At 45.9% G+C, this 21,664-nt stretch overlaps 1 protein-coding gene and 1 long non-coding RNA gene across 2 annotated transcripts in view; both read right to left on the bottom strand.

The window, feature by feature from the left end:
- The window catches only part of kn (EBF transcription factor knot), a 399,411-nt gene that overhangs the window by 318,175 nt on the left and 59,572 nt on the right, over positions 1-21,664 (bottom strand). Inside the window, exons 2-3 of the mRNA XM_089578123.1 lie at positions 16,649-16,705; positions 11,760-11,913 (exon numbers count right to left, since the gene is read on the bottom strand). Coding sequence (XP_089434249.1) covers positions 11,760-11,913; positions 16,649-16,705 — 211 coding nt within the window. The remainder of the gene's footprint in view (positions 1-11,759; positions 11,914-16,648; positions 16,706-21,664) is intronic.
- Positions 2,549-9,944, bottom strand: LOC149349202 (uncharacterized). The gene is made up of 4 exons (XR_016289394.1): positions 9,486-9,944; positions 8,359-8,452; positions 7,740-7,815; positions 2,549-2,899 (listed from the first exon to the last, which is right to left on the bottom strand). It is a non-coding gene; the product is annotated as an uncharacterized LOC149349202 (long non-coding RNA).

Here is a 21,664-nt window from a genome sequence, read left to right as displayed (position 1 = left end):
CAACAACGAAAACGACTGTGTCGCCGGCGAACTACGGAGTTAGGACCTCTGTAGCATTCAAACCGACGGCTACACGCCGAAGCACAAGAAGGGTACAATAGGGGACTGCAGCTTCGCAGGGGGGCGCTGCGGACGCCAGTGAAATGCGCCCTCTCCGGCCGACTCCGCATTTTTGACCGGGCAAACCGGTCACCCCTCCCATTGAGTAGCTGCGCTAGCAGCGCGCTTTCTCCTGAAAAAAAAAAAAGCCAGTTCTGCACGTACTTTGCACGTGTTGGCCAGCCTGCAAATCTCTTTGTGCAGTCGCAAGCTTTCTCCCTCATGCATGAACGCTGACGAGCTTCAGAGGATTAACAAAATGTAAAAACGCGTGCGAACAGCACGGCGCCCACGCGCTGCGCAGTCGGAATTTATCTTCAATGCGCTTTTACCTCGGTAGTAACAAAAAGACGCTAGAGTGGTACATTATTTTATCACGGATGTCTCTAGCGTATTTGTGTCTCGAGCCAAGTATAAGCGTGACGAAGATAAATTCCAACAGCGGAGCGCGTAGGCACCGCTCTGTTCGCATTTCTTTCAGTTGCGGCAGTACGCACTGAGATGTAGGTTCAAAGAAACAGTGGACAGTGAATTTTTTTTTCGCTGCGCAAACTTGAAAAAAGAACTGCTGGTGGATCAGGCCCACTCCGTGAAGCAGTCTGTTGACGAAAAAGCCGGTACCGTAACAGCGAAATGTGTATCGCAAGTAAATGAGATCATTTTAGATGTGGAATTCGAGGTAAATACCGTTTCTTTTTTTGGCGCGGCCATCTTCGCAAGATACTTAATTTCGTTGGGTGGCTGAACAGTTCGGTGCATGCAGGTTTGTTGGCCAAATAATAAGGATTTTGTTACGTGTTTCGCTGAATAATAATGGAAATAATTTTTATTTTAACTTAAACTGCCCTTAAGGCGACACACGAGGCTGAAGAGAAAAACGAAAACACGCACGAAATGCGCCTACCAGCTGCTTGCTACATACGGCTAAGAGAAAAAATGCTCTAGTTTGGTCGATCGCTACAATGGAGATAAGCGGTTGGTATATTTATTTTAATGCCGATTACAGCACACGCACATCCCCAAAACATTTTATTTGCAGAGCCATCGCCCATATGCGAACGCTCATTCATGTGCAAGCAAACATTTTGATTATTTTTCTTTTTAGAAATTTTTTACATCTAAAAGCAACTTCGAAAATTGAGCCAGGCGTCACAAGTCGTAACATTGAGGCGATCACTGACCTTGCCTCCCACGAGTCTGCATAACGCCGCTAGCTGTTGTTGTCAGTCTCCAAAATAAAAAAAATGGCAAGAAAATGAGTTTCGTTAGCGCGAGCTTTACTAAACACTCTATGCTTAGTAAATTACAGCAAAAACTGCTCAGAAATAATATTACGCGTGCAGCATACCAAACGTGTTTAGCAACAGAAAAAAAGCTTACTTCACCCTGCCCACAGCAGTTATCGAGGCCTGCCGTTTCTCGTTCTCATCCATTTCATACACAACAATTCCGGTCAAAAACATTTTTGAACAGGAAAGAGTGTATGAAAGCATTTTTTTTCATATACTGGAAGATTTCACTATAGCAATCTCCCATCGATAGGCTTAGATTTTTTTTTTCGTATTAACATTTCTCCTATCGTCAACTGCTCGATACGAGCGATGAAAATTTTTTTAAGATTTAGCTACATATAGAAAGGGTGGACCATTACCTTCAATATTTCCATTACTGTACGTTACAATTTTCCGAGATTAATTTTTTTTTTCCCCAAGAATGTAGGACATGTCCAGGAAATCTGTAGAATTCCACGGGCAGTCCTTGGCCGTTGATGTTCAGAGAACTGTTGTGATAGCCCCTGACACAAGTTTCTCCACTCTTAGAACGTCCCGAAATTCCAGCCATGACTCACAGCGAGCGGCAACACCACTTCTGCGCGCCCGCGAGCAGGACGGCACGTGCGCACAATGAAAGAGTGCGAGCGGCGCGAGCAGCACGCGCGTACCACACTCTTAGAACTAAAGGAGTGCAGAGGAGTGCCCAGAACACACTTTGAAGGAGTATTCGCTTGTCCCATATTCCACTCCTTTTTCCAGAATAAAATTACTCCCTCTGGACAAAGAGTGATCCAACACCTACTCAAGGAGTACTGTACTACTCCTGCAATAGAGTACAGGCACTCCTCCGAGGGAGTAAAGCTACCACATTGAAACAGCATCCTACTACTCTTTCAGGTAGAGTTCCAGGACTCCGTTTGTTAGAGTGACTATACTCCTTCAAGGAGTATCAGCCCAGATCTTATTTTACTCCTTCAAAAGGAGTTTCACGTGTTTTCAATGTATCGTACTAATTTTCTTATTTCACATATTCTTCAGAGCAAGTTGGTCATATGTTTTGCAGGATCCACCCGCACTACATCTACAAAAGAGTAATGAGCAAAAGGGATTATAATCTTTGCTCATACAACTACTTTATGGCTACACTACAGTTTGCACATTAGTATGGTGCTCTGTCTGCGTTGGGAATAACAATGGTTCAAGAAATAATGACACAAATGTACAACACTGATAACTTTTATTTCTCAAGTCATTGCTGTGATTGCTGTGGCTGCCCAAAACACGCTCGGGAGGCGCTCGCTAGGATCAAGCCCCATTAGTGTCTCAAGCAGCAGACAAGCCCGCTTTGTTTTTGGGGTGTACTTGACATTAAATGCCAAGAACACTGCCAAAAGCAAAGTAAACCCACCTACCAAATCCACCGCAGTGAGCTGTAAGCGCTCAAAAGAAACTAAGATGCTGGATGATGCCGTAGCTTGCTCGGCTGAGTGAAGGAGCTTTGGCTATGAGTGCATTTCACCGGGTGCCTGCAAACATGAATGAAAATAATGCAAGTAAGAGTCAATTCCAATGCCCTTTTCATACTATCCTGCATATAACCCCATGAAAAAAAAGAAAGAATACAACTAGAATGTACTGATCGTGTGTGTCATGTCGCCACTAGTGTGTACCTATATTGTGACCAAGTGCCGACACCTTTCATTGCAAACCTTCATTCAGAGCTACAATTTTATGAAGCCCAATACAATTATTACTATGCTAGTCCTTTCAAAAGCTGTGTGCATGTAAAACAAGCACATATTTACCAAATGAAAATTTTAACATGAGCAAGCTCTTCTGCAAGTATCATGATCAGCCGGACTATGCCCACTGCAAGGCAAAGGCCTCTCCCATGTTCTCCAATTAACCCTGTCCTTCGCCAGCTATGTCCACCGTGTTCCTGCAAACCTTCGCCCATGGAACATTTTGCTGCTTCCTGCTACGCCTGCCTTCTCTTGGAATCCACTCCGTTACCCTTAAGGACCCGCGATTATCTTGCCTTCGTCTTACATGCCCTGCCCAAGCACCCTTCTTTCTCCTGATTTCGACTAGGATGTCTTCAACCCGCGTTTGTTCCCTCACCCACTCCGCCCGCTTCCGATCTCTTAACGTTACGCCTATCATTTCTATTTCCATAGCTCGTTGCGTTGTCCTTAACTTAAGCTGAACCCTCTTCGTTACCCTCCACGTTTCTGCCCCATAGGTGAATACCGGTAGGATACAGCTGTTGTATACTTTTCTCTTGAGGGGTATTGAAAAACTGCCATTCATGATCTGAGAGAACCTGCCATATGCACTCCACCCCATTCATATTCCTCTAGTTATTACTCTTCATGATCCGGATCAGCGGTCACTACCTGCTCTAAGTAAATGTATTCCCTTATCACTTCCAGTCATTTCTAAAACCAAACCTATTGTGCTTGACGGTTCTTGTCACATAATACATTGTGCAGTTTAAAATATAGGGTAACCTTGAATCGGGAAAACACTTAAACCAATGACAGTTTTCTTGCTGAAGAGAAATGGCTGTTGCAATTCCTGTTTCTCAGATACCATTAACTGAATTTCATGCTCTAAAATAGTGAAGGAAAAATTCAAAATTTTTCATCTCAAAGAGGCAGACAACAAATTTCAGTTTGGTTTGGGTTGGTTTATGGGGTTTAACGTCCCAAAGCGACCCAGGCTATGAGAGACGCCGTAGTGAAGGGCTCCGGAAATTTCGACCACCTGGGGTTCTTTAACGTGCACTGACATCGCACAGTACACGGGCCTCTAGAATTTCTCCTCCAAAGAAATTCCAGCCGCCGCGGCCGGGATCGAACCCGCGTCTTTTGGGTCAGCAGCCGAGCAAATTTCAGTTGCACATTTTTTTTTTGTTTTTAATGATGCATAAGGCATTACTATGCACGGATAACCACACAGTATTCGCCTATGACTGCTAAATAATTTGTAATTAAATATCTTCTCTCTCCTGCTTCACTTTTAAAAACTGAGCAATGGCAATGGCATCAAAGGTCAGTATAAGCCAGGGGAGGCGTGAGGAAAACTGCAATATAATTGCGGCTTCGTCATTCATTGTGATTCCGACTCTTAAGGCAGGCTGGCTTTAGCATTGTAACTAATTAAAACGATGAAGTAGCGATATCGTAGCTTTTTTGTGCCTTCCATAACGTATACTGAACATTGATGTCATAGCAGTTGCTATGCTATTGAAACAGGGAAGAAAAGAAATCTGGTTGTAATTATTTAGCGATTGGAGACGAATACTATGCAACAATTCTATGTATACGAATGCCCAGCACGTCACTACAAAGAACACACAAAACCAAAAATTTGGTGTTTATACTCATTTAAGGTAATACTACTTCCCACGCAAGAACACGACAGCCATGTGTAAACTATTTGCTTTCATAGTAATAAAATCCATCCAACGACAAGTTAGGCGCAGCATGCCTGCTCTTTATAAATATGCAATACTGACAATGTTTGACACTAGCATTTGGCATGAACGAGATAACTGTGATTACTTCGCACATTACGTGCCAGTCCATACTATTATGCACAATTTAGATTTGCAAATGTAATGTGTAATTCTCTATGACTGCCACGTTAGTGCACTGCAAACCAATGAAGTTGTCTTGCATTTGCAATGTTCTCACTACTTTTATGCTACACTGATCACTTCAGTATATGCATCGTTCTGTTAGACGGCCACGGGATAGCTAGAATTAAGGCTATTTTATGTGATGGAAACCATTGACTAGACAACAAAGAAGAAAAGCCTCAACTACTGTCCTGGTGCTGGGACGTCTAATAAGAGCTCAGAAAGACTCGGTTTCAATACGCCAAACCCTCCGCATAACATTACCCTGTGCGAAAATACCCCACCCCACCCTAGCTTAATTTCTGTCCACATGCACCAAGGCTCACTGCACCTGTTATAAATATTGCCCTAAATATTGCAATCAAGCTGCCCGTGTATGCATAGGCTATCTGTGCATCGAGAAAGAAAGAAGTTGTTAGGAATGTTTCACACCAAAAACAGAAAAAAGGCAGCCTGTTTCTCAGAAACAGCTAAGAGCATGAAATGGTGTGTCCAAAAAGATTAGGCTGCTTTGTACTTATTTATGACAACGAGAACTGTCAGAGCTGCGCTTTCAAAAATTCAGGAGCTTTGTGCACAAACGTAGCTTCCGTATGCACGTCTTGCAGCACCAACGCTTCCGAATTGAAACGACCGATGAATATGCACAGGAAAAAGCAAATAGAGAGCGCTTGTATTTAAAAGAAAAGCTACCTTGCACAATCAGAAATTTCAAGACAGAACCTTCCAAACAGTGACGTGTACTGGTTGCGGTATACCGAATATATACCTAGCAAATAAGTGTGCGCTTTGTTAACGAGCGGGATTCTGTGGCGGCAATGCTACAGCTCCAATTCCGAAAACCTAATGCTGCAAAAATTGAGTTTTCAAAATACGTGCGAATGCACGATACACTTTTGCACGCATTTAGAACTTTCAGTTGTGAAACACAGACAACGAATCTTGTGTATGCGTCTTCCTTGGCTGGTAAAAAAATTCTATAAGTCTCCAGTTTGCCTGTGTACTCCACAAATTCTAGGATCCCTGTCCGCTACATGTCAAATTTCACTGAAGCGAAAGTAATACAACCGACAGCTGATGATCTGCTAGGGCAACAGGATTTCAAAAGTTTGAGAAGGGCAGTGGGAGTCCAATCCAGGTGGAGTAGTGAAATTTGACTAGTAACAGACAGGGATCCTCCAATCTGTGGAGGACACCGGCAAATTGGAGACTTACGGAGGAATTTTTTTACCCGCCAAGGAACATGCATACAAAAGAGAGAACCACAGAGGACTACGGCTTTTACCAGCCCTTGTCCTGTGCGGTTCCCTCTTGTGTATGCGTCTTTTTTGGCTGGTAAAAAAATTCTTCCATAAGTCTCCAATTTGCCTGTGTACTCAACAAACCGCAGGATCCCTGTCCACTACTAGTCAAATATTTCAACTCCACCTGGCTTGGACTCCCACCGCCCTTCTCTGTGGAGAAAGGGTGACAGCAACTGGCAAAGGACAAGGTTGCTGCAGATCAACTGGGGAAGCATTATCCTGCACTGATTTTGACGGCAGGTTCACAAGACAAACAAAATCAACTCGAGGAGCGGGGTGCACATCATGCGACTGAATGTCAATGGCCAGTGAATATGGCACCAGCACTGTGGAATGCACATGCAGAAAACGAGACGCATTTTTTTGTCAACTTTGAGTAGCAGTCTACTGCAATTTTAAAGAGCAAAGCTCTCAAGTATGGCAACACTGGCACTTTTTGTTTTACTGGGGTGAGGGTCGTCGTGAGGGTTGAAGTCCATATTTCTTTTCCATCCACTGTGTTAATTGCGAGCTATGTTTACCTAATAGGGGCTGGGCATCTAACATCACCGTTATTTCTTTGCAGCAGTTAAAACAATACAGCATACATTTTATAACATGCTTAACGAATTTTTGGGAGCAGCATGCTTTTACCCTTCTACTATTTGTTGCTACTGAATGAGTTTGGCGTTGACAAAAGATCTGTAATAAGGAGTAATTACTCATTGACATCCACTCGAGCACAGCCAAATGGCTACAAAGGAAAGCTATACAGCTTTCACAGAAACTTCGTAGTTAAAGAAAGATTCGTCCTGGTCCGGTGTTCGAACTCAGAACCACCACTTCACTGGAGCAGTCGCTCTATCAATTTGTCCAACCTGGACGGCAAGCTTATGGTAGGGCGAGAGCGAAGTGATCAATAACTCGAGTGGGAACTGTGTTGATCCAATGTTTTAGGACCCCTAAAACATTGGACAAACTCAGTTCCCGCTTCATGTTACCTCTAAAACATTGGACAAACTGAGTTCCCGCTTCATGTTACAATACTGAGTGACATTTTGGTCTATACACCAGAAATACCGGTAAAGCATCATGATAGAACACAATGTTTTTTAAAGGGATAAAGGAATATGTTCGCCCTTTCAGAGGGCACATATGCATAAGAGGCAACATGTGTGAAATAGTCTCTGCACCTGAAGCAGTGTAAATTCCATTATGTTAACAGCAGCAGTCAAAAGCTTCATGAGCGAATATTTCATACAGATCATGCAATTACATTCATGTAATTCAGGATCAGATTCATGTGATTATACAGGGAGGTACTGCTGCTAAGTGCACGTAGAGCTCTGCATGCATTTCTAAACCCGGCTGTGAGCCTATGTCTACAAAATTTTTCTAAATAGGCAGGTAAGGTATGCATCACTGGAAAACAATACCTACCACAAACAGCTGAGGAGAGATAGCACAGCCAAAAGCTGGAAGCACGAATGGCCCAATAGATACTGGCAGCTGGCAACTGCAAATAAATATGTCAGAGCAACTGTTGTCAGTGGCCGTAACAATGTCATGAATGACAAGAGAAGAAATTGTCTACTGCTTCATAAATTAGAATAAGGTAGTAACATAGGAACACAAAAAGCAATGAGAGGGCCCATGACAAAAGAAATGAACAGATTGTATGTGGTGCACCGATATACATTTCTTCAGTAGATGTACATGACTGTCACACCCGCATAGAAAGATGAGCAGGCTGGAATACCACTATTTTTATGCATGATGAAAAGAGCGTAACTATTCGAATATAGCATGCACAGGATTTTATTATTACTAGGGTGCTTTGCAGCAGCACCGAAGGTATTTTTAAATTGAACGTAGCGACCAGTAGACCCGTCTGCTTTGCACAAATGATGAGAGGATGGAAAAGGCATGCATTTATTAGCAAGAAGCACGATTTCTCACATCACAGCATGAAACGAAAATTGGTATTGCATTTAACAAATCTGCACAGAAATAAAAACTGCCTAGTGGCAATGCAAGCAAGAGCAAGGGAAAAAAATACCGAAGAAAACTGGTGAGTGTGGTGCAGGGAGGTCTGTGGGTAGGGTCTCGTGCCTGGGAATAGTTCCGAGCGCGGAGAATCGCCGGCAGCACAGCTGGTGGCAGTCAACCAAGAATAAATAAGAGAAAGTGAAAATCAATAACAAACCATCACCGATATAGCGAACGACTTGAAAGCGGGCCGCACAAACGAGGGATATAGCAAAAAGCTTGAAATCCTAAATAAGTGCGCAGTTGCATCCCAAACAGTTCTCAAAATCTGAAGGCGAGGAAGCATCGACACCTACACCTCAGGGCAGACGCAAGAACGATCTAACTTTGACATAATACTGTGTCAAATTCTGTTTCATGGGGAAGCACAGATAAAAATTTACAAATGACTAGGCAAGGGATATGCCCCAGCCTTTTACACGCGATCATTGTCCCCGAAAAAATTGTATGACAAATATTAAGGCGTAAGCACTAATCCCATGAGTACACACACTGAGCACTGTCTGTTGGCAGCTGGCCTAGCGCGAGTGCTCTGTCGCGCGGCACTGCCGCTCATCGTCATCTTCTAAGTAGCACAAATCAATCCGACGGGCACCAGCCGCGAGGCAACTCGACCGTTGTCAGTTCCCTTGTCTGTCCGCAGCTGGCCTAGCAAGAGCGCTCTCTAACGTGGCACTGCACGCTCATCATCCTCTCCTATGTAGCACAAATCTATGCTATTGGAATGTAGTAAACATTGTCTGTTGTTTTTCGCAGCGCTAGCAAGCGACCGCATAACTCTGTTGTGATAACTGGTGGCATTTTTATTTACCGCGGCACCCGAGTACTAAACGCAGATAGAGACTATGAGCAACAGTTGCCATGCGGCCGATACGCCCGTTCTTTTCTGGTAAAGGCCGATTCACACGATTTTCCGTTCGCCCGCTGCCGCGGCCGACAGCGCGCCTCTCAATGTGGTGACGCATGAATACGTAGTGCGCGGGCCGCGGGCGAACGGACCGTCGTGTGAATCGGCGTTAACGCATTATAGCTGAGGCAACCGCACGCAGACTGCCTGCACTGCCATCCCTATATAGGCGCACACTAATAACGCGTGCGAATAGAGATCAGAAGTAAAGAAACGTACACGGGACTCACCGTTCAGACGGCTCATCAAGGCTTAGCAAAACCGCACATTCTTCTTCGTTGCCTCTCCAGATGACAAGAAGTCGTAGCGCTACCTTTCTTCAGGGCTTTACCCGTTCAAAATCACCAGTGTTGACAGGGCGTAATTCTCGTCGTTGGTTTCCAAAACACACTTGTGTTCTTCATACACGTCCACCGCACGAGCACTCAAACAATGCTACGAAAACCCAAATAACACAAAACGTGACGACGGCTGCAGTTTTGCTTCGTTGAAAAAACCTACAAATGCGCTTTTTTTATTACTAATATTTGAATTGTGTTCGCAACAAAAACAAATTATATTTTTTCATTTTATTTCTTTATTAAATGCGAATACCAAAGCGCTTTTAGATACTTTTGCTGACATGTCGTTTGTAGAAGCTGCGATCCTGTGATCCCATCCCCGGGTGTCCTAGCAGACGACGGCGCAGACGACGCTGTTGACGGAATGCAATTTCGATTGACGGCAGCGAAAATCCCTTAAATGCGACAAAAAAAGGCAAAGAAACGCACCGTATTGCAAACTGGTCCATATCAAGGATATGTTCGACGCGAGCGGTAGGACAAAGAGCAGCTGCGATGCATTACTCTACGCGACACTGGCATGGTCGACGGAGATCTACATGAAACAGAGCTTAAATGTGACCCGTACAAGCGGATTACTGTGATATCAACTGCGTTACGGAACTACGACGATACATGCTTCACACTTTAGCTTATATGCAACAGCGGCCCGCGCTCGCCGCATCCTGTTCGAGTGTACTTTCACTAGAAAGAGCCCACATGCATGGAAGCCGACAGAAGCAACTGTCTTTTCGAGTTCAGATTGTTCCGAGAAATACGAACAGCTTACTTTAGCACGTACTCGAATTCAAGTTCTCAGCCTGTGTGTCACGTACGGTGACGATGGCGTCGAGGACGAGCTTAAGAATCGCCTTAACGTGGCCGCAACGCAGCCGGTATCCCAAGCATTCGTGCGCTAATTGTTGTTCACCTGTACTGCGAACGTGCGCTCAGTCGCAGGCCAGCCGCTAGCTGCTCGATTTGCCAGCCTTGCGAGTACAATTCGCAAGTTTCTGAGCCAATCTTTGAGCGAGCCGAGCTTTCAGCTATGACGCTGCTCGCGAGCGCGCCGCGCGACGAGCTTCGGCCTGCTCCCTGGCTGCCGTATTCGTAGCTAAGCCTAGGAGGTTTCACTTCGATGCCAGAGCTGAGAGCGCTTTGAAACTGGCTAGCGCTGAGGTGCTACTCTTTGCATTGTAAGTACGTTTTATTGTGAACTATGTCTCGTAGTGAAATAAAGATATGTTCGGGTCCACCCGAACGGTGATGATGGCGTCGAGGACGAGCTTAAGAATCGCCGCAACGCCGCCGATATTCCATGCATACATGTGTGCTAAATTTGTTCACCTGTGCTGCAAACGTGGGCATAAAGGCTCGCTCAATCGCAGGCCAGTCGCTGCTCGATTTTCCAGCCTTGCGTGCGCGATTCGCAAGCTACGGAGCGAATCATTGAGCGAGCCGAGCTTTCGGCAACGACGGCGCCCGCGATCGCGCCGGGCGACGAACTGTGCGCTGCTCGCTGGCTGCCCTTGTCGTCGCTAAACCTAGCCGATTTCACATAGATGCTGTAGCTGAATGCGCTTCGAAACTGGCCAGCACTTAGGTGCTACCCTCGGCACCGTTTTACTCTGAACCCCGCGTCATAGGGAAATAAATATATGCTCGGTTTCCGCGACCCCTTCAGGAGCGGAGCTATAGCAGAGGCCAGGCGAAGCAGCAAAGCGGCTATGGGAGGAAATTTGTATGGCTGTTATCGCTTCTACCAACAACTCGACATTGGCTAATGATACTCTATCCCAGAGCTTTGGTCGTGAACAAACAATACCAGTGCATTTTTCTGACGCCGGCATCCAGGCTGGCAGGCCGGCCCCGAGAAGCTAGCGCGCCCTTACTATTGTATGGCCATAAGGGCGGAGGAGTAAAACAAGCACTGAACTCCCTTGGGGTATGCAGGAGTAGAAATGCCATTTTACTCTTTTGTCAAGAGGAGTGAACAGGACCTTTCACTCTTTCTCGTTTGTAGAGAGAGTAGATTGAGACCTGCAGGAGTAGCGAGGCTCTTTTACTCTTAATGCAGGAGTAGCAGTTCTTAGAGTGCAGTCGACAGCGACGTGCCCGGACGGAAACGCCAAAATGACCGGCAGGGGAGAAGTGGCGCTGGTGCAGTGAGAGCAAAGTACGCACCTGGCCCTTCTCGACGAATCCGACGAAGGCGGTTCGCTCCACCTCCACGGGCTGGCCGGCCTTGTCGTACAGGGCGATGACGAAGTGGAAGAAGTTGCTTTTGCGGAGGTTGGAGGGTGGCTGCTTCTCGAAGTGGGCCCGGCCCAGTCCCACACTGCGCAAGGCATGGCCTTTTTCAGGGAGACACTTGCTTTAAGAGGAGTAAGAAATTCTAAAATCAGGAAACAAACTACAGCCTCCGAGCGGGTTCGGAGGACGTCCCTGCAAAAAACAAAAGACCTGTCCACGCTTCCTCTCGAGCCAATCAACCTCCTTTCATTCCCCGCCGACATAAAAGTCGCAATCGCGCAAGCCGCTGAGAGAAATTCATTTTTCTATCATTCTCATTTATTACATTTCCTGCATCATCTGCTCTCGGCTTCTTGTTCGTTTTGCCATCCGGCTTCATCGCACTTCCGGGAGTGCGTGAGCGAAAGCGAGGCCGCATTTTTGGATCCAAAGCTCCGTGTTGGCCTCGGTCGCAATGCGATAGGCTGCAGAAAGCGTGGCCTGCGAGGAGCAGCGGCGGCCAAGTCCTTTGCGGCCCATTCCGCAAAGAGATGGGGCATTGCATGACATGACAGACTACACGATGATGGCCTCGATCTTCTTCTTGAATTCGATGGGGTTGATAAGAGCTTGTGGCGGCAGATCCCGAGATGATATGACAAAAAAAAGATCAGAAATGAGATGTACTTCTCGCAGAATTTATATTCATAGATCCCTTGGAGCCCTCATAGCCCTCCTGGCGCAGTGGTGCAGCGGTTAAGCGATGCTCCACTGCCCTGCGATGGAAGGTGCTCCCAGCGACGGGCCTTGTGCGACCCAGGTTGCTTTTCCCGAGTGACCAATCATTAATTTAACTGCCACGGTGGGCAGTTTGCTCACAGGCAGGTCGGCATGACGCCGCAGGATAATGTGACCCACCTCCCTCCTGGGCTGCTCTCTGGGGACCACCTGCCAGAGCTATGCTCGTGATTTTTTGATGACCATGCCGGCTCCAACAACGCTGTCTTTCTGGTGAACGGGGCTTTTCCACGTTATCGCGCTAAAATATCCTGCTGCCCTTAAAACTCATTAATGTTCCTTGAAACTAGAGTAAGGCGGTCGTCGAAAGTTCGCGGATGAGGGACTTTTTTGGGGAAGAAGAAAGCTGGCACTCGGGCAAAAAAAAAAAGCCAACAATCTACAAAACCTGAAAACCTTAACGCCAACTAAGGAGACCTAAAACACTAAGCAACATAGCCAATTTACAACACAGCGACACTTCACGGCAAGCCGCAGTAAGAAAATGAACCAATAGAAACAATGAAATTCACGCAAGAACAGGAAACACGGTTGTAACAAACACCTTCAGTAAAATCTAATTTGTTTTAATCGAGCGAAGGTGAAGGCTGACACCTTCCACTCAGTCACATGTTTTTTAACATGGAAAAAAATGGTTCTAATACCTCGTCTCCCAGCTCGTCATGACTCGCGTTCTTTAGCGTGCCTGGCTTCTTGACACAGCGGTTTACCTTCAAATTTCGCCACCTTGTAAGTGCTACGTAAGTGGTATCAGTTCTGTCAGGTTTTATGGATTGTGTTTTTTTTTTTAAACAGCGTCATTTGGGTTTAAGTGTGTTACGTGAGTTGCCGTTGCTGTTTCTTTTTCATCAATAATTTTTGGGGTGGTTTTGTGACGTGTGTATGATCGGCTTTGACTGTGAGTCCGTCTCTCTCTTTTATTTGATCCTTCGATGGTCCGGTAAGGAACTCACGAAAATGTGCGTGCGTCAATATAGTAGTTTTCTTTGATCGCTGTGTTCTCTTCTCTCCGGCGCTCACTGAAGGAGTTGAAAATCACTCTGTACAACGCCCACTGTGCAGTGGGGTTCCTCTCGCCTGCGACAGATTTGCCGCACACAGGCTGTTTCCTGCAAAAAACAGCCAAGTGCTCTAAAAACACGAGACCATTTGGCGAATTCTACCGCGAGCCCACACGAGAAACCGAAAGGGAGAAATCGGCGACCAGGTTGAAAGCTGCGATGTGCTGTATGTAGCGAAGCGCATAGCGAGGTCAGTGACCTTAGTGTTGGCCGCATATTTTAGAGCACGGCCATTTGGCGCTTTCGTCTGCCGCCTAGCGAACGCTCCTTTCTGCACAGGGAAGTTGTCTGCGCAATCGGGCTCATTGGCATCCATCCAAGCGCAGCTATACGGCTACCGAAGCACTATTCGGCCATTCCAGCTCCTATAGGTGGCGCGGCGGCAGTACGACATGGCGGACGAGCCGGTGGTGATAGCGCCGCCGCCATTAGCCTGCGTCTCTATAGAAGCGCTTCTTGACGTTGCGGCTTCATTCGTGCGAGATTTAGCGCCTACATAAGCAGCCGTAAGTCATTTTCAGACAATAATAAGAGCTCATGTTTGTGTTTGGGTGCATTACAGCCAAGAAATAAATTTCTATACGAGCATGGAACTGCTAGAGTTCGCAGGTGCCGCAAAAACTTTGTTGGCGCTGACACATGAACCAAACTCTGCACAGTAAAGCACGACAGACACTTTGAACTAATTTTTCGGCGCTTACACTTTCTTTTTATTTCAGCAAATTTCTGCGCGGCGATTACTGTCTATACGTGGGTAAGGGCCTGACTTCTATTCGCAGTTTTGGTTGTTTTCGGCGCTAATCTCAAAGCGGAATTCTACAGTCCAGTTTTATGCGAAGCATACTACTTTAGCTACCACTTCAGCCCTTCACCGTGGTTATGCGCCTCCAAATCGCGTGATACATGACGTCACACCACGTGACACGATGACGTCACGACAGTAGAGAAACGGGGGCCCACCTCGCGCCGTCGCTGTGGTTCTGCGCCTCCAAATCACGTGATACATAACTAAAATTTCACCAGCGCTGCGACTAGGAACAAGAACAGAGAAGGAACACAAGGACAAGCGCTAGTCGCAGCGCTGGCGAAATTTTAAAGATGTACCAACTAGCTCAAACCACCATTTTGCTCCAGTGATACATGACGTCACACCACGTGACACGATGACGTCACGACAGTGGAGAAACGGGGGCCTACCTCGCGCCGTCGCTGTGGTTGTGCGCCTCCAAATCACGTGATACATGACGTCACACCACGTGACACGATGACGTCACGACAGTGGAGAAACGGGGGCCCACCTCGCGCCGTGGCTGTGGTTGTGCGCCTCCAAATTACGCGACACGATGATGCTTCGCATTCTCCAGGCTTAACCAAGTTAAGCCTCAGCCTTTTTTAAGCTAGTGTCTGAAAAAGTTACTTTAATAATCCAGACAGTCTGACGCTATATTTGGTGCCTACAGAGTGCGGCCCTTACACGCATAAATGCGGTATGTATATTTATTTCGCGCTGATCTTTAAGGACACAATTGAAAAAAAAAACAGCCAGTGACAATGGACACGGTCCGTGCCGTCGTGTTCCACTTCACTTACCAATTACAGCTGTGAACAAAATCAGCTTTCAATGTTTGCCTGTATCAAACAAACCAGATACATCAGCATCCTTCAGCCTACGATTTCGTCTGTTCAGCGGTTCTGAATGTGAGCGGAGCTTCTCTGCAGACTGAGTTGTACCGGACTATAGTTTATCTGCAGCGTGCTTTCTTCCAATATACGGTTATAGAAAATGCAGTGTATACTGTTCTTCGAAGCGGCAGCCAGACGGCCGTTTCAGGTTAATGGAACAGCCGATTCTTGCGCTCAAATGTGTTTTCAACAAGAGGAATAAAAAGCGCTGTGATCGAGTGAGCAGACGACAGTTGTCAAGAAACGCTTGCGATTATTCAGCCGCTTTGCGCATTATATCCGAAAAATGAAGAAACTATTCAGAAATCCTTGCCAAGCATATCGCCCTTTCGCAATCATGTTGTGGCCAGAACGCCGTGTTTAATCTAGATTTGAATGGACTGAAGCTTGATTAAAAATCTTCGTTTCCTGCAAACGTACGCCTTAAGGTATAATGGATATACTTCCCATCAGCTCGGCGTTTAAGCACTGCACTGCTTTCATGCAGCTGTAAACAGGAATGCAGTGGCGACGCAGTGTCGTGGCGTCGACAAAGTACGGCGCTGAGGAAGACACTGGTCATGCGGCTGAAACGCCTTGCCAACCTGCCGAACGCACTTATTCACTGCTCTTTGCACTCTTTGCGTGTTGGCAGGAACAACATGCCTGCTTTTTCGAATGTTCGCACACCGCAGAATAGCAGAATATGTTCATTTTTGACGCGTATCTTCACGCTGTAAACCACTGCGATCGCATGCGCCGCGCAAAGCGATCAGGGGCTCTCTGCTTCAGGAAGAGGCCGCATGGCGCCGCCATCGTCGCTGGAACGACCGAATATCTCTCTGCCAAGCAGGCTAACCGACCCCGTGATCTCAGTTGGTGGAGCGACTGCTCCCGGGGAAGCGGTGGCCGCGAAGGACAACTTTTTCTAGGACAAGAACAAGAAAGGACAAGAAACTACCAAGTTTCTGTGCAAGCTGTATAGCTTTCCTCTGTTGCCGTATGGCTGCGCTTGGGGGGATGCCAATGAGTAAATGCTCCCTGATTACAAATCAACTTGTGAGATTTCCATGTACAGTATTCCCACTTGGAGTTATTGAACAATACGCTCTCGCCGTACCAATCCGAAATATGAAAATATGACGGACATGAAAACGATATTTTAAGGTTGTTTCTAAACATTCCCTGCATGGCCCAAATCAATTAAAACAAATGTACACGCATCGTCGCCTATTATTGCGCCAACTGTGGTCGACAGCCTCAGCCGTCAATCTGGATTGCACCATTCCTGCGAACACGAGGGCGCCAGCCGGAGCTCACCTGAAAAGCATCCTTTGACTAGGCACCAGGTATTCCGAGCAAACGGCCTCCATGTTTCTGGAAAGAAAGAAACCAAAAACAACTCGTCGATTACCGCTCCGTTGTGGCAATCAACCTCTGCCCTCATGGCTCTAACACTTTCCGCACAAACTGAACGCCCTAGCGGCCGCAGGCTTGCTTCTTCGTGCCAATCAGTGGTCGCACAGTCTGCGCAGGGAGAGATTCCGAGGGAGCGATTGCATGTTTGACGTGAGAATCCGTTGTTTCATTAAAATCAATAGAGTTGCCTATGGTTACCAGACGGGCAAGATAAACGTCAATTAAAAGGCGACTATACGAGATGTTTTTCGTTGAAAACCAGACCTGGTTGCGGCAAGTTCACTAGGAGGAAAGATATCATCATCATCAGCCGGACTACTCCCACTGCAGGGCAAACGCCTCTCCCATGACTCTCCAGTTAACCCTGTCTTTTGCCAGTTGCGGCCACTGTATCGCCGCAAACTTCTTAATCTCATTCGCCCACCTAACTTTCTGCCGCCCCCTGCTACGTTTGCCTTCTCTTGGAATCCACTCCGTTAAGATATAACGGTTGCAAAATTATGCCGTTATCATCTTCCCAGTGCGCTGATTATGTTTCTTGCTTGAAACCTAGGCATTACACTCGATTTTTTTTCCTTGGTCTGTTCCCACTTCATGCGTGGAGGCGAAATTTCCGGCTGCTGCTGGGATGCTCAGCTGAATCTAATTGTTATAACTAGTTTCAAAGGCATACCGAGGAATTCCTGAAGCTATTTATGAACACAATTTTTTCGCATATCTTAAGGGATGCCTAACAACCAATATATCCGCTGATCCCCCCTCGGGACGCCTGTGGTCTTCTGCCATTTATTGTCAACAACGCACCCTATTGGCTTTCTGAAATACACGATGCGAACGTTGGACGAGTTATACACGCGGAAATGCACCATTAAGGTTGCAATGCATTTCCGTATGCACAACTCGCACCCTCCCAAAAGGGAGTGAAGTATGCTTGTCGCACCTGTAGTAAGTGTGGGATCGTTAGAGTTGCACCCTTTTTCCCGACTACCCAAAAGGGTGCAAAATATGCTTGTCGCACCAATAGTAAGAGTGGAATTATTAGAGTTGCACATCTTTTCCGAATGTTTTGCAGTTTCATAGGTATTGATTGCTTTAAAAGGCGCTGATAATTTTGTTTGACGGGTGCACTCTAGAAGGGAAGCTAAACATTTCCTACGAAAAGCTGCCGACGACGTGTCTAACTTTGCGCTACAGTTACGGCATCTGAAACTATAATTGTAATACCTAGATGTGTCTTTCACTATGTGAACCTTTTTGCTGTGGCGTCGAATTTGTGATGTGTGAATGAGTATCACGGCGTGATTTTGCTGAATATTGGTTTATTAGGATTTAACATCACAAATTGACTCAAGCTACGAGAGACGCTGTAGTGAAGGGACTAAAGTGGCGGTTTGGGCTGGTAGGTCAGTGATCATGGTTAAAGAATGCAGCGCGAAAAGACAAGGACAAACAAAGAAGTGGACAGGACTGGCGCTGTCTACCAACACATTTATTCAAGGAAACGAGCAGCTTTTATAATGCCATACAAGACCCACGTGACCAGATAAAGCAGCAGGCGTGCGAAATCTATCTAACACTGATACACATCATTGCACACAACATCGAAGAAACAGCACATCGAGGCGACGCAACGTCACACCGGTACCTAAAAATTGCTTGACTAAATGACCAGGAAGAGCCAAAATAAACGAGGAACAAAAGAATGAATTATCGTCTATTGCTGTCCACTCATCGTGAGGCAATTGGCAGAAGCAAAGAACAAAAGCGAAAACAAAACAATACCGCAAAACTGTGTAAAAGTCGAAGCACAGCAGAGTCAAAGAGACACAACACAACAAAAAAGAACGCTACGCGAAAGCTGTGTCAAATGCTGAAAGTTATACAGAGTCTAAGAAAAAGTTAAAAAGTTCTAAGGAACATGTCATAAAGTTCTAAGGAACAAAAGTCAAGCAAAAGAGAGACGTAATTATAGCGGACCCAGAAAACTCAACTCCTTGCCTAAAAAGTAAAATTGAAGGGATGCTGATGCACTTGTCTCCAGCTTTGGCGAACAACCGTGCCTCAATGATAACCCTTTCTGTTTCGGTCCTCGCACGTGCTCTGATCACCGTGCGCTTGAAGAACGGTTCGCACCCTTTGCTGCTCGTTTCCTTTAACAAATGTGTTGGTAGTCAGCGCCAGTCCTGTCCACTTCTTCGTTTGTCCTTGTCTTTTCGAGCTGCATTCTTGAACCATGTAGTGGAGGGCTCCGGAAATTTCGACCACCTGGATGTCTTCAACGTGCACTGACATCGCACAGCACACAAAACCGCGCAGACATACACACAGGCATAAAAGCACATATGTATGTTAAGTAAAAGGAGGAACATCGCTTTATGATGAAACATTAGGTCGACGTTTCGGCTTCTGGCAAATATATATATATATATATATATATATATATATATATATATATATATATATATATATAGCACAAAAAGATAAACGTACTTGGTTGCTAGAGGTGAAATGGGAAATTGAGAAACGCTTTATTTAAGTAAACATTTATTGGGAGTCGACGTTTCGGACAGAGCCTGTCCTTTTTCAAGACTCAAAGGACAGGCTCTGTCCGAAACGTCGACTCCCAATAAATGTTTACTTAAATGAAGCGTTTCTCAATTTCCCATATATATATATATATATAAAGAGACAAGAAAGCTTGCTAAACGGGGCCAACTTTCCGCAAACCCGCTCGCACAGTAAGATGATGCTATAATGTGCCACATATATTTGCCAAATGAACGTATACAGGTAAAGCTTAATTGGTATGAGTCACACATTGCTAGTAGAGGGGACAGAGTTCCACACAGAAGACACCACTTACTTCCCATAATGCGCATACTTTCTCCAAGTCTACTTGGAGTCAGTGATCCTTAGTACTTGAGCTAAATTAATTCCGTTAATTATCTCATTATGGGGGCGTAAATGGCAGTCATGGCTACTCGCATCAAGGCTGCGGCTGTCATTTTAATGGAAAGCTCGATTAGCTCACATCATTTTAAAAACACGCTTGATTGATCTTTTGCAGTGTTGTTGAACAAGTCCAACAGCACCCGTAACGCACCCCTGCACCTGAAGGAGCTGCAACACCCGTGCACCTTTGAAGGGAGCATGGGTGCATTAAAGGTGATAACGCGCTCAGCGTGCCTCTTCTCAAAGAAACAGGAAAAAATTATGGCGTGGAAATGTTGCAGTCATTAGCGCTACACCTTTAAGGGTCGAAATTTCTTTCCTGTGTACGCATCGGCAGGTTAGGCCATTTTATGATATTCCACAGCTGCCTTTCAATTGCACAAGGAACGCTCGACTTGGCCTTATGCACACGACCCTCCTGGACGCAATTCTTGAATGACAGACAGAGGATCGCTGGGGTCATAAATGCTTGCTGATAAACAATAATAGTTGAAGTTCCCCACAACTGTTATTCAGTCATACAGCGAGAGAAGACAGGAATGAACCCACGCGAAACACAGGTTTGCAATTTGCGTTGCATCGTGCCGCTTTTATTATCCACTCAGTTTGATGTATTCAAACTACTTACCAATTGACCAAAATTCTCGTAATTGAACCACCCAGCCGGTGAGGCAACACCGGCGACCCCAAAAGTTGTCGCCTCCGATTCCACCGCGGTCCTTCCAGAAAAAAATATTGCATGCTGATTTCTATTCGCGTGAAATTTGCTCTTCGTGTTATGGGCAAGGCTTAGTTCATGTCTTTTTTTTTCTCCCCAGACAGGCACAGTCGCCTCATGAGCCGTAATTTTCCGCTAGAGATCTCCTTCGCCCTTGTTCGAACCTAATGCAAGGGGAGAAATTCGGCGCTGGCGTCGCGGAGCAAAGTCAAGCATCGTTCCCTACTGGTTATTTTCAAGTGTCGCCCCACTGCCTGAACTTGTGCACGTGTTGTTCATATTGAGAGCTGCGCTCTTGCGATGCAAGTCAAGCGTTTGCGCGGCCGCTGCAGTGAGCAGCAATGGGACCGCAAGCTACGACACGGTGGTAGGCTCCACCGACATGGACCGGGATCGTATTCGATGTGGCTACTGTGATCATAGCCCCAGCAACCACAGCAGGATCGATGATCTTGATAAATGCAGCAGTTGTCTTTCTGTAGATTATGAGCACCTATTGCAAAAGAAATAAGGACTCCTAGAGGCAAACCATTTCCAATTTTTCAGTTACTTTGTGTTATAATGGCCGGCATTGTTTGTCTCTTTAGCTGACTGCCCTGCGTCGACGGCTGGGCCTGTCTGATGCGGCAGGAATGTCGGAGTGCCATCAACTGCACTGCGGACAGCTTGGACAAAACAACTATTTCCGTCGCCGCCCGCAACGCCCCTCGACTTTAGTAAGGCTGACCGACAACGAAAGAACGAAATTTGCGGCCTTGGGAGGGCTTGTAATGCAGGGAAATATTTTCGCTCCTTAAGGTAGTGTGAATTTGTACAGGAAAGTGTACATTTGGAACTCTTTGGCTGAAATCCCGACTAAGTCTATTTTCTGGCGTTCCTCAAGGGTCGGTTTTAGCTCCATTACTGTTCCTAATTTATATTAATGATATTAACGAGGTTACCGAGTCTCCCGTGAATTGAAGGTTTTTACAGACGACTGTTTAATTTATTCTCGAATTACACAAGCTGCCGACCAGATTAGAATAAACCCTGTCCTTCATTCCTTGCATCTTTGGTGCGAAAAATGGGGAATGGAAATTAATTACACCAAATCAACTTTTACGCATATAACTAATAAGAAGACTGTGCAGTTATTTTCTTATAATGTTGGAAAAAATAATCTAAAAAATGTTGATACCTTCAAGTATTTAGGCGTCACAATTACACATAATCTGCAGTGGCATAAATATATAAATAATGTGTGCTCG

Source organism: Amblyomma mixtum, chromosome 3 (assembly GCF_055824585.1).
Source record: "Amblyomma mixtum isolate Tamu chromosome 3, ASM5582458v1, whole genome shotgun sequence".
NCBI lineage: Eukaryota > Metazoa > Arthropoda > Arachnida > Ixodida > Ixodidae > Amblyomma > Amblyomma mixtum.
The sequence above is the reverse complement of the archived record's forward strand: the minus strand, read 5'-3'. Positions and strand labels throughout refer to the sequence as shown.